Source organism: Limulus polyphemus, unplaced genomic scaffold (assembly GCF_000517525.1).
Source record: "Limulus polyphemus unplaced genomic scaffold, Limulus_polyphemus-2.1.2 Scaffold2893, whole genome shotgun sequence".
NCBI lineage: Eukaryota > Metazoa > Arthropoda > Merostomata > Xiphosura > Limulidae > Limulus > Limulus polyphemus.
In genome coordinates, this window is record NW_013668503.1 from 62,848 (window position 1) to 76,787 (window position 13,940).

At 35.1% G+C, this 13,940-nt stretch overlaps 1 protein-coding gene across 1 annotated transcript; it reads right to left on the reverse strand.

Annotated features, from left to right (window-relative positions):
* Nucleotides 1-271: 271 nt before the first annotated feature.
* On the reverse strand, nt 272-12,575 carry LOC106468151. The gene is made up of 8 exons (XM_022396457.1): nt 12,471-12,575; nt 11,262-11,434; nt 5,550-5,710; nt 5,120-5,271; nt 4,635-4,713; nt 4,364-4,517; nt 1,638-3,237; nt 272-753 (listed from the first exon to the last, which is right to left on the reverse strand). The coding sequence occupies exons 2-8, from the start codon at nt 11,406-11,408 to the stop codon at nt 497-499; spliced, it is 2,550 nt and encodes an 849-aa protein (XP_022252165.1). The 5' UTR covers nt 11,409-11,434; nt 12,471-12,575; the 3' UTR covers nt 272-496.
* Between the last annotated feature and the right edge of the window lie 1,365 nt (nt 12,576-13,940).

Below are 13,940 nucleotides of genomic sequence, written 5' to 3' on the forward strand. Positions count from 1 at the left end.
CCATTAGACTATACCCCAGCCGGATACACCAACCATTAGATTATACTCAGGCAAAAGATGTATTATGTTTACTTCACTTAATATTCTAAACAAAAAAGTTCAAGTATTTGTTAAATATTGTTATATTATTAAGACACTAAAAAAATACTTGCGCAGATTTAAATATATACTCATTTATTTCTAAAGCTGTTTAAAACCATTTTTAAACATTATGTTTAGAGATTCCAATAATTATAAAATCCGACACCAACACATACATACAAAACCTTTAGCCCAAATATGTATGATAATTAGAAATATTTTACAAACAAGCTAGAAATTTTTCAGTTTGAATGATTTACACAAAGCAGGCGATGCTTCCAAAAAACATAAAACCAAATGGCGAGTCAGAAATGAAGATAGATAGCCGTTTTTACTGTATTGACTTTCACATTCAATACCCATTGATCATATCCTTCAACTGCGTTTTAGTATGATGTGTATTGTCTCTTATTTATCATGGCGAAGCATCATATCCTTCATATATACTACGGAACATTACGTCAGCACTTCCATAGACGACCTGTGGGGGACTTGTGGTGTTCGGTACCGGAAAAGGAAGTTGATCGTCCAATTGCTTCTTCCGTTTGTTCTTCCTGTGCCAGCGGTAATAGCAGTAACCTCCAACAAGTAGGCCTAAGTGTAAGAGCGATAATGTGACAGCAGTAGCTATGATCGTGGACTGAGAGGTGCAGACCATATTTGATTCCTTTTCTGCCAAGCGTGAAAAAATCAAAATAAATAAGACTCAGTTAATATCTACATATACATTAAAATGATTCTTAATTAAAAATATATTTTTTTTACGTCACGTTCAATATACTTAACGTTTATTTATCACGCTCTTCAGGAGACCGCGCTACAGTCGTTCTCTTCTTAAAGTATTTATGCTAATACAATATACTCCTTATGTACAAATACACATTTAACAATTTTTAGCCGCGGCATAGCGGCTCATACAATGGCTCTGAGTGTTTTTTTCAAACTCTTAGCTCATAGTTCCATCTCTTGACCGATTTGAGATGTAATTACGGCCCCCGAATCTTTGAAGATTCCCTCTTGTTTTTGACTCCACGAGTGTTTTGTTAGTTTGATTTCTGTCGTTATTGTGTTTTTTAATCTTATGTCGCATTATAAATGACAGGATTTGTAGGCTAAATTATTGATAATAAGTCATAATAAGAACACAATTACTGCAGTAAATATTGCTACTTCAGTGTTTTTTTCAACCTTATGTGTTAATTAAAGATAATTTTTTCGTTATTTTAATCATCACATGTTTCCATACATCTGTGGATGTCAGAGATGATTTTGCAAATGAAGGTTTTCTGCGCAGGAAAGAGTGCAAAAATAAATAATGTTCTTGGTAATTTTGAAAATGCTAAAAAATCTTAAATATAACAAGTAGTTATTATAAACTGATATAACTGCATTTTCTGGTACTATTTAATACAGTGCAGCCTTATTTAATGTCACTTGCAACTTTTCGATATACAGTTGCCATTTATTATCTCCAAACCCCACAGATGTTTTGTTTTTTAATTAATTGTTTACTACTCTTTAATTCATATAAGTTATAAACTATTCATGTAACTAACCGGATGGTTCAGCATAACGCGTGTGGCTCCATGGTTCTTGAGGCTCTGGATCTTCTCCTACCATTATGGCCAGAGAAAGGGGAACTTCTTGAGGCACTGGCTTTTGTGTCGTTGCCACTATATCTTTAGTTGGAGATCCATTTTGAAATTGTGGACCATCTCTTTGCAGCCCCTGACCAACTCCAAACTGGTCAACATCATTCCAATTCGCAGACATATCATTATTGTTAGGGTAGGGATTGTTTTGCCCATAAGGGTAGTCGTCCCTCTTGCTGTTACCTCGGTACTCACTGTAGATTTCTTGATCCGGTCGAGGATCTTGTTGACTTCCTAGCTTGTCATCTTGTCGTCCTCCTGCATTAATCCCATACGGTGAACTATATGGTCGATTGTTTGAAGACTCGTGTTGAGGGTAACCCGAATGCTTATCATTATCCTGTGGGATACTCTCTTGTCCATATTGATGTCCATAGGTATTACGATATGTTAATTCGCTTTGAGGATAACCGGAACGATTGTTGTCATTGTAGTACAGATGATCTTGTCCATGTTCTTGCCCAGAGGTATTATCATATGTTGATTCACTTTGAGAGTAACTTGGCCGATTACTACCCTTGGTCGATACACTGCCTTGTCCATTTTGTTGACCATAGGCACTATCATATGTTGATTCACTTTGAGAGTAACTTGGCCGATTACCACCTTTGTTCGACACACTGCCTTGTCCATGTTGTTGCCCATAGGCACTATCATATGTTGATTCACTTTGAGAATAGCTTGAACGATTACCACCTTTGTTCGACACACTGCCTGGTCCATATTGTTGCCCAGAAGCACTGTCATATGTCGACTCACTTTGAGAATAGCCCGAATGATTATCACCCTTTTTCGATAAATGATCTTGTCCGTATTGTTGCCCATACATATTATCATATGCCGATTGCCTTTGAGAGTAACTGGACCGATTATCACTTTTATTCGGTAGACTGCTTTGTTCGTATTGTTGCCTATAAGCACTACCATATGCTGACTCACCTTGAGAATAGCCTGAACGATTATCATTCTTGCTCGACAGATTCTCATATGTTGATTCATTTTGAGATAAATCTGAACGCATACCATTCTTTTTCGATAGACTACCCTGTTCATAGGTATTATTATATGCTGACTGACTTTGAGGATATATTGAACGATTATAATGGCTGTTCAAAATATTATCATTTTGGGGATAACCTGAAAGTTTGTCATAATTTATGGTTGTATAGCTCACAGGATTTTTGTTTAACATTACAGATGAGGGTTTCACAGTTGGCGGGTTTGTGGCCTGAAGAATTAATCTGGAAGACATTGTTGTTGTTGTCTCGTTTCCATTTAAGGAGTCACGTGGCTCCAGTTTTTGTTCTGTAGTTTCGATCACAGCACTCTGTGGGATCATTACAGGATATTCATTTGGTCCAAGCTCAGGCTGAGACACATGACCACTAACATCAGAAGAATCAACTGAAGATCCATTAGATGATGAGGAATCGGACTCAAGCACGAGTTCCATTGTATCACGTTTTCGTCTACCGTACGACTGGACGTTGTTAGCACAGCGCACCTGAGGATAAAACGTTAAATATCTATGAATGAATTAAAATTAAACTATAGTCAGACTAAAACTGCAACTTTAATCTTTGCAAGCAGAATTAATAATGGTAAAGACTCTAAAGAACATTTCATGTTGAACTAACTTTGTTGTTGTTTTCTTAGCGCAAAGCTACACAATGAGCTATCTGCACTCTATCCACCGCGGGGAATCGAACCTACTAAAACCTGATAAAATTATACAATAACAATTACAGTCAATAATAAATAATCTCAAGTATGAGAAAAAAGGCAAACTGCAAAAAGCTCCTATAACCACTCTGTTCTAGGTCATCAGCCGGGTATCCTCGTTCCATTACATGACCATAAGAAATATAATTAGGCACAACACATGTACGAACGAAGAAATCTGCTTAGTCACAGTAACAAGTAAAACATGTAAAAAAAGATATACCTATTTTGAAAAGCTTATACTTTACGACTGTAATGAAAGTGATTTTCATAATTCTATTTAAATTTTGCTTTTTTTAAATCAAATATTATAATTCATTTATGGTGTTAAGATTACGGGATGTTAGCATATCGTAAATGTTTATATAATATCAAAGGATGCGTATTTTATATCTATTGTTGTATTTCAGTTCGTATTCTATTCACATTATTTATAAAGAATGGAAATAATAATATTTTACAGAATGGCAAACATTTAATAATGTCTTATAATCATCTCAGTATCAATGACTTAGTGCCCGGCATGGCCAGGTGGATAAGGCGCTCGACTCACAATCTGAGGGTCGCGGGTTCGAATCCGCATCCCACCAAACATGCTCGCCCTTTCAGCCGTGGGGGCGTTATAATGTGACGGTCAATCCCACTATTCGTTGGTAAAAGAGTAGCCCAAGAGTTGGCGGTGGGTGGCTAGTCTTACACTGCTAAATTAGGGACGGCTAGCGCAGATAGCCCTCGTGTAGCTTTGAGCGAAATTCCAAAAACTAACAAACAATCAATGACTTAAATCAAATATAAGTAAATCGAGGTAAGTAGAAACATTAGCCTACTAGGTCACATCGGTCTTGACAGGTATTTTATTATAACGTTAAGAATAGCTGAATATCAAGTTAAGTAAATATATGACTAACTGGATCACACCGGTCCTGACAGAAACGTATCTGGACTTCAAAGTTGACTCGCCCAGTGGACGGAAATCGGAAGGCCTTAAATTTTCCGATGAGTGACTTCTGGTCTCTCAAATTCAGCTGAAGGGCCGGGAAGATTGTGGGGTCAGTTGGACAGCTAGAGGATAAAAAAAAAGTTCTTAGTCTTTCTTAAACTGCACAATTTGTGAAACGATGACTGTGTGTTAGGGATGATGCACTTAATTACCAAAATAGAAAGGTAATCGACACTTACCCGTTACTGTCAATAAGGAACAATGATTCTCCATTGGAGCTCCGAGCGTAAAGATTTCGAGCAAATATCGCAAAAGCAGCTAAAATATATAGAGAAAAAAAAATCCACGAAATTAGTTTTCAATGTATAAACCTAAGAACACACATTGTTATCATTCTGAAAAGAAGTTTCGTAAAATTCTGAACAGGACATTAAATGAAACTCATTCAGTTATAACGTAAGAATGCCCACTCTGCCCTCCGAACCATTTAAATGTTTTGATTCAACAATTTCGTTTGTATAACATCTCATATGAACATTTACTCTGACATATACGATTGTTCGTGTACGTATTTGTTACCAAGTTAAAGAAAAAAATAAATCTTTGTTTGTTGTAATAGTAATTCTCCATTCTCTTTTTCTCAAAAAAAGTACTCATTTTGGAGTACATTTTAGTTGAATATGCCCATTTTCTTGAAAGCTTGATCACAAATCAGTTCACGTACTTGATGGGTCTGTCAAATCAATTCGTAATTCAATCTCATCTCCAAGACCCACGACATGAGCGTCTCTTCCTGATGGGTCTAATATCCTCATTGCGACGTTAGGTGGAGGTGCAGTGTTTGTCACAATAGAAGAAATGGAAGGTCGACGTGTCCTGAAAATGTCAATGTAATTGCAGATTATTTTTTAAATTAAAAGTTCTTGTAGATGTTATTAAAGCTACGACTTTTATACCTTATCTGAATAACACGAAATAATTATGAATTGATTACTATTATCCATGTATAACATTAATCGCCAATTTGATGTTTTGACACTAATAAACTGAACACTGCATACAGCAACAAATTAAATATAGTTATCTGTGTAAATTATAGCAGGCAAACCATAAAACTTTTGTTCAACTAAATAAAGACAAGCATGTTTCCTTACGTAACTTCCATTCCTTTCTCTCCGTTTCGACCAAACACATCCATAGTAACGGTTCGTTCTCCTGTCTCAAATGAACAAACAACACGGATGGTCTTATCTGTATCCATGACGATGATTGGATGTTGCTGGACCACCACTTCGTTTGCATAAACTTTTAATTCCTAAATTGAAAAATATATATACAACTCTCTCTCGATTTTTAATTCTTTCACATTCTTAATCATTTAAATTTCAGCCAGCACAAGGTACTCTCCTATGATAGGAGTATAGGTAATCGACCACAAAATTAATATTTACAAAAAACAGCTTATAAAAACTTTCTATACCATACTGAAAATAATTTGTTCTATAATAATATTTAAGTGATTTAAATGCAAGATATTTCGGATTTATATCACTGACATTTACGATTATTTCTTTCTCTCTACTGCAGAAATTATAGCCTCAAAGATATACATGCATATCAAATAAATAACCACATCTCATTTACTAACTACCCGGACTGGCATGGTTAGCTACACAGGACTATCTGCGCTAGCCGTCCCTAATTTAGCAGTGTAAGACTAGAGGGAAGGCAGCTAGTCATCACCACCTACCGCCAACTCTTGGGCTACTATTTTACCAATAAATTGGGATTGACCGTCACATTATAACGCCCTCACGGCTGAAAGGGCGAGCATGTTTGGTGTGACAGGGATTCGAACCCGCGACCCTCAGATTGCGAGCCCTAACCACCTGGCCATGCCGGGCCGAAATATTTGTTTGTTTGTTTGTAATTAAGCACAAAGCTACACAATGGGATATCTGTGCTCTGCTCACCACGGGTATCGAAACCCGGATTCTAGCGTTGTAAATTCGCAGACATACCGCTGTGCCACTGGGGGGCTCCGAAATGTTTAGTCTATTTCTCTATGTACTGTTTTAAGCATCTCATTTCCGGTACAGTGTAGCCGATGGCGAGTGTATGTGAAAAGGTGTTAGGAATATTTTACTTTAGAAATGAATAAATATATGTGTATTTAAAACTATACTTAAGTGTTTAAGTAAAATAAAGGTGACACCTGAAGACTAATTGAAAATGATATGTTATGATATTCAATTTATAAAAACAGGTATGGAAAATTATCTTAAATAAATAGTATATTTTGGGAAATTCAGCGTTCACATTACATGAAAAAAATAAGCAAAGAATAAAAATTATTTTTCTGACAGAGATGAAACTAATGAACGAAGATCACTGATTCCAGGATCTAGACTAATTCAGAAAGGTTGAACAGTGTTTAGATTAGCAATCCAATAAGCTTCTTTTATTTCTCCATCTGCTTTAGTTTTGAATCTTGTTTCAATGCCGATGAGAGTAACATCATTGATGGAATGACCGGGTTGTTTAAAGTGTTGAGCAACAGGGAGGTATTTTTCGGTGCAAATAGAAGATTTATGGTTGTTGAAACGTTCTCTAAGTGTTGTTTGTCCTACATATTGGTAATTGCATTTTTACACTGTATAAAATAAATGGTATTTTTTGTTTCACAAGTGATTTCTTTGGATATTTTAAAGTTTCTTTGATTGTGCTTGTCAGAAAATGACTCAATGGTTTTTATGAACTTGCAGGTTTGACAACGGGCTTTATTACATGGACGACAAACGTTTTTGGGTGGGATGTAATTCACTTTTGTGTGAACAATGATATCTTTTAGAGTTCTGCTTTTTCGGAATGAGACAATGTGAACTTCAGGAAATATCTGTTTAAGACGATCATTGAGCTGTAGGAGATGAAAATGTTTTTTTCAGAAATTGCGAAACGTTTCTGAGTTTAAACTGATAGGTAATAATAAGAGGAATTATATTTGAAAGTTTACTATTGCTCTGATTTAGGATGTTTTTCCGCTGAATGTTGTTAACCTTTCCAATTTGTCTGTCGATTTCGGTATATTTATATCCTCTTTGTAACATGGTTTGTTTTAGACCCTTGGTGTGTTTTCTGTAATCTGTTTCATCTGAGCATATTTTCTTTATTCTAAGAGCTTGATTGTGGGTAATGTTTCGTTTAGTGTGAGATGGATGACAGCATTTATAGTGAAGGTATTGTGGTCTATCTGTAGGTTTTTTTGTACAAATAGTGTGTAAAAGTTCCGTCTTTTAGAAAAACAGTGACGTCAATAAAGTTAATCTGGGTACGCGAGTAATCACAGGTAAACTTGATTGTTTTGTAAAAGGAGTTTGCATGTGAGATAAATTATTTAAGTGATTTAAGACCGGCTGTCCAAATGAAAAATATGTCGTCTATGTAACGTATCCATGTATGAGGTTTTAGAGGGCTTAGTTGTAAAAAGCTGGTATTCAATGTGACCCATAAAAATGTTAGCATAACTGGGAGCCATTTTGGTACCCATTACAGTACCGTTAACCTGAATGTAATGTTCGTTATTGAATTCGAAGTTGTTCACAGTTAAAACCAGGCTGGCAAGATCAGTTACTATTTAAGATTCTGATTGGTTAGAAGGATTTAACGCGGACTTTAGAGTTTGTAGTCCTTCTTCATGTGGAATACTGGTGTAAAGGGAAGAAACATCCATCGTGAAAAGAAGACTGTTGGGTGGTAACTGTCCGTTAGTATTAATATCTTCTATGATGTTAGTCCTTCATCATGTGGAATATTGGTGTAAAGGGAAGAAACATACATCGTGCAAAGAAGACTGTTGGGTGGTAACTGTCCATTAGTATTAATATCTTCTATGATGTTAAGAAAGTGAGTAGTATCCTTTGTGTAAGGGGGGGGGGTACAGGGAATACATTTTATGTGTTGGTCAACAAAAGCAGACAGCTTTTCATCAGTAGCCATGTTTATATTAGAAATTATGGGTCGGCCAGGATTGTTTGGTTTTTGTGTTTTAGGTGAGAGATAAAATCTACCAGGAAAAGTTTGTCTGGGTATCAAATACTGAAAGGTCTCTTTGTTAATTTTACAGTTTTGAAGGAGTTCTTTAAGCTTATCGGTTATGGTGTTAATAAACTGTGTTGTAGGATCATGTGAGAGTGTCCTGTAGAAATTAGTGTCTTCTAGTTGCCGGTTAGCTTCCATAATATAGTCATCTTTGTTAAGAATAACAATAGCTCCACCCTTGTCTGCAATTATGATATTGTTGTTCGCTTTAAGATTGTTTAAAGCACTTCTTTCATTTTGGTTAGTATTATTAGGACATTGTTTGGAAGATTTTAAGGTCTGTATTATGTCATTTTCTACTGCTTTGATATAACTCTCTAAGTGTGGTACTCTGTTTGGTGGAGGTGACCATAACAAATCAATCCGTTAGTCAACTGCCACAATGCATTCTATTGCACAATGACTCATGAATAAAAGCTGTACGTATATATCATTTTGATTTCTTTCCAGCAAAAAAAAAAATCTTATAATTTGTACAATATATAATTTCATCCTGAAGGTTTGAGGATGAAATTATATACAAACATCTATAATCGCTATGTGTGGGTTTTGGGGGACATTCATTTGAACATGATGGACCAGGAGCAGTCACGGGTTCGAAATTTCCTTAACGGGAGGGGGCAATGAGACTTATAATGAAGTCAAATGTAAAATAAGTCTAAAATTATATCAATGGACGACATTAGCTTGGGTAACGACATTTTAGCGCTCCACCCCAACCCCATCCGCCGGCCCTGACCAGGAGATAATGTAATTGTTCAATCGTGTCATGTGCATTGTTGTAAAAGTATCTAATATACAGTCAGAGTTAGTCTGCTGTATTAACATTATCTATCTATGCAGATAGGGATTTTATGCACTAGTTTTTTTGTAAAACATGCTAAGAAACTCTTGGTTCAATCGATGTTACAACACTAGGTTTTAGAGATAGTGCTATTGATGTTTATAGCACAACAGGGAGACCAGTATTTGATGTTAATCATACTAAGCACAACAGAGAGCATCCTATAGAGAACTCAATGTTGCCAGGGTGGCCATTATTATAGTTTGTATGTCTGTATGCATGATTACAGTAAAGACATCTTAACCGGAATTATGTAAAATCCAGATAATTTTTCTTCTTCTTCTTTAGGGATTTTCGAACTTTAATTTACACGTGCAATATCAACTATCTATAAGATTCCTGAAGAAAATTAGAGTAGATTTCGCTATTTTTCTTCTACAACCTGATGCACTAATTGTTTATGTATGTATTTAACCAAACCACATACAAATAAGAGAGCGGAAGAAACATTAAGATTACATTTCATTCCGATATTGGTATTACGCGTACTTCCAAATAAATTTCTAAATAGCTTGTTTTACCTTTTATCTACGAAACATTTTTTTAGCATCAAACGGGCGTTGATGTCATTATATCATCTTAGCATTTGAAAACAGCATGGTATCTTTGGTGAGGATGAGCCATGCGACATCACATTGTTGCAAAGTTTATTCGGTAAGAATTGTTTGTGTTCTTTCAAATTATCGCTTTCCTTGAGCTTATATTATCTTACTATAAGGATAATCCAATACCGTATTGTTTAGCATTGTAACTGGAAATTATCCGACGGTGTACAATCACAATTTTGTTTAAGGATTTCTGCCCAAGAAGGGAGATGTTAAAAAACCCTGAATTAAGGCCCATTTCAGCTTGCATCATCCATAGTTGGCTGGCTCAATTACCATAACTTTCTGTAAGGTAACCGGAAACTGTCCGCCTGTGTGCACTGGCTGTGTTGATTTAGAATTTTTGCCTGAAAAGGAAGATAAAAAAAAACAACAACAGCCCTGAAACAGAGCACATTTCCACTTTTTTATAGACTTTTGGATTTCATAAACCACAATTGGCTGGCTCGATTACCGTAATTTAACAAAAAATGGAAAATGGAAACTGTACGATGGTGTACATGGACTATTCTGTTTTAGGAATTTTGCCCGATGAGAGGGATAAAATACTCTCAAATGGGCACATTTTCACTTTCTTAAAATAGACTTTTGACTTTCAATTTAAAAATACAAATATTTAATCAGTTAAAGGAATCAATTATTATCTTCCACAAGGCAGGGTATGCAATTAGCATTTAATGAAGTCATTATGGATTTAATAACAAAAGAAAGACGAAAGGGGAACATTATCTAACATTGTTGTTTATATAGTTTTGTTTCAACATTATCTAACATTGTTGTTTATATAGTTTTGTTTCAACATTATCTAACATTGTTGTTTATATAGTTTTTGTTTCAACATTATCTAACATTGTTGTTTATATAGTTTTTTTTCAACATTATCTAATATTGTTGTTTATATAGTTTTGTTTCCTTAAATGATACCTTAATTAAATTTGTTACTTACAGAAGTAGCAAATCTTTAGTTTTTAACACTCAGATATTTTACTTTGCAAACAGAGCACTAATTGTTAGTATACTTCCTGAAATGGGTATTATTATTATGGTTTTCTTACCTCAGGGGCTGTTAGTGTATTTCCTGAAATGGGTATTATTATGGTTTTCTTACCTTAGGGGCTGTTAGTGTACTCCATAAAATGGGTATTATTATGGTTTTCTTCCCTTAGGAGCTGTTAGTATATTTCCTGAAATGGGTACTATTACGGTTTTCTTACTTTAGGGGCTGTTAGTGTACTTCATAAAATGTGTATTATTATGGTTTCCATACCTTAGGGGCTGTTAGTGTACTTCATAAAATGGATATTATTATGGTTTTTTACCTCTTTTCGAGTTCCACATCGGCTTCCTAGAGAAATCGCAAACTGAAGTGTAGACTGTCCTTGACCTACCACAAAACATTGTGTAGGGTTACCTTTGGCGTAGACTCGACCATTAAACGGGGATTGGAAGTTTAATGTGAGCAACATATCTTGTTCAGTACACTGTACGCTCACTGCAAGAGTAGAGAACATTTGGAAATGTTCTTGAAATTATTTCAATTAATTGACCAAGACAAAAAAATTTAAATAAATACTTGATAGTTTTTGTGTTCAGACTTATGACAGCTAAACAAACACTTTGATTATCTAAAAATAAAGAATTTGGCAAGTTTTAAAGGTAAAACATGATTCTGTAGTTGCAAAGGGGACATTAAACCTGAATTGATGTCTTCTGCAGTAAAAAAAATCACGTTCTATGTGTACTGTATTTATTTCTGATCACGCTGATAATGTACTTCCCATTTTTTAAACCATGTTGGTATTTTGTTTTTTAGTATTTTAATAGTAAATATTCATAGCTGAGCATGAGTTCAAGCTACTCTTTCTTTACACAATTGAGAATGCAGTTATGCATCAAGTGTGTATCACAGTTCACAAACTAACATAAGTTGTAAGCTCACTTGGATAGCTTTATTCATTCAAAGTTAATTCACAAGATTCTGTCATGTTTAACTGCTTGAAGAAATGAAGAGAACTAAAACAGTCTGCTTCCACGAAACTTGTAATAGTTTTATGTTGTCAACCGCAACATTCATATAAACATTCATAGGAACAATAAATATAAAACCTGGCAATGATTCCAAAATTTCTCAACTCGTTCCCATGGAATGTAATGTCGCTGATAATTTCGGTACTCTAATTATGGGTTGAAAGCTGTGACGCTAACCAGTCTGTGAACCAATAAAATTTGACTCTTACGTTTTTCGAATTCATGGCTTGCCCCCCCCTTTTTTTCTTTCTTTTTTACCTCATACTCAGGTTCTATATGACGTTTTACAAGATATTGAAAAAACAACTTCTATGGCAATAGAGATGTCGAAGAAAACAGTAGTTAGTGTTACAAAATTAATTTTTAATTAGGATGTAAAAGTAAAAAAGCTTCATAATCCTAAACAATACGAGAATTAGAAAACCTTATAATCACACTAAAAGACAGAATTAACACGAGTACGACTGATGAAATAAGGCTTAAAAATAGCTGCAATATACCTTGCTCACACGTTCCTTTCTCGCTGAATACCGAATTTCGACGAAACTGCAAATTGTTTTGTCCATCTACTAAAGCCTTGGAATCATCACTACAAAGTGCGCAGTCTCGAGTAACAGTCTCGAAGTTTACTGCTCGGCACGTGAATCCACGTTCTTCGTCACAACGACTTTGGCATTCGGGTAAAGAGAATGCTCTCAACAGTCGATCTATCTTCGGTAAGAATCGATCCAGGAAATCTCGATATTGACATGTGGAAGGTTCTAAAAGTTGAAAAGCTTCCAATGAGTTCATGGTATCGAGAGCCACCTACCTCTTGATATCTGACTTATTTAAATAATCTTTAAATATTACTAATTAATTTTGGTCGAAAATATGTCAACACAGTTAATTATAAAATACTTTCATACATGGTTTGATAAATATGCATAAAATATATTTTTGCGAAATTAATAACTTCTAATCGAGTGAGTTTGTGTATTTAAAATAACATGTTTTAGCTACCTCTATGAAACCCATGTTTTTTATGCTATATATATATTAAGATAACACATCAAACTTTCTTTTTCACCTGGTGCGCATTGGTTTTCAAGGTAGTCGACTACACCTGATGCTCGTAAGAAAGACTTCGGCCGTGTTCGACGAGTTTCGGAAAACAGTCGACAATCACGATTCTGATAAAAGTATGTAGCAGAGCGACACAAGAATTGTTTTTCGTTTAAGCAGAAATCCTCACAATCTTTTCTTCTATTAACATTTGGGATTTCTCGTTCTGGTGGTTCTTGAAGTTCATAACCAGGCACTCGTTCAAATGTCCAAAGCTTCTCACATGGTCGATCTAGAAAACGAAGTTTTTAAAATAAAGTAAATTAAACTTAAAATAGGAATAAATTTAAAAATATTTTATATATATAAAATAATAAGAGAATATTTGTTTTAAAATTTTTGAGAACAGCTACACAAGGGCTACTTGCACATAGCCATCCCTAATTTTGAACTGATAGACTAAAAGGATGAATGCTAGTAAATAGCACCAAACTCTTGGGTTTCTTTTGTCTAAAAAATAGAAAGATTTGCCCGCCACTCCTATAACGCACCCACGGGCTCAAAGTGCAAAGCACATTTTTGTGGCAACAGGAGCTCTCTGATTCACAATTCGATCATGCTAAGTACAACAAACCCTGCTAATTGAAGAATAAAAATCGCATATCTAGTACAACGTGAGCATGATAATGTATTTGTTCATTACCTTCATGTGGGCTTACAAATTACACACTTGCTATTGTTCTTAAAAGCTTATTTATACAATATTAGCATAAAATATCAGAGCTCGGTTGTAGGTTTCAATGGCCCCCTCGTGGTTGACAGAGGCCCCAATGTACCAATGAGGCTCTTCCAATAACCCCAATTACTTTTATATCAAAAGGTTTCTGAAAAAAGTTAGGACATTTGCTCGTGATACCTGACAACGT

Coding starts and splice junctions, on each gene's coding strand:
- LOC106468151 (XM_022396457.1), bottom strand. CDS start 11,408: ATGTTGCTCACATTAAACTTCCAATCCCCGTTTAATGGTCGAGTCTAC. Junction 4,714..5,119: donor TGATTTGACAGACCCATCAA/GTACGTGAACTG, acceptor TATATATTTTAG/CTGCTTTTGCGATATTTGCT. Junction 4,518..4,634: donor TTCCTTATTGACAGTAACGG/GTAAGTGTCGAT, acceptor TTTATCCTCTAG/CTGTCCAACTGACCCCACAA.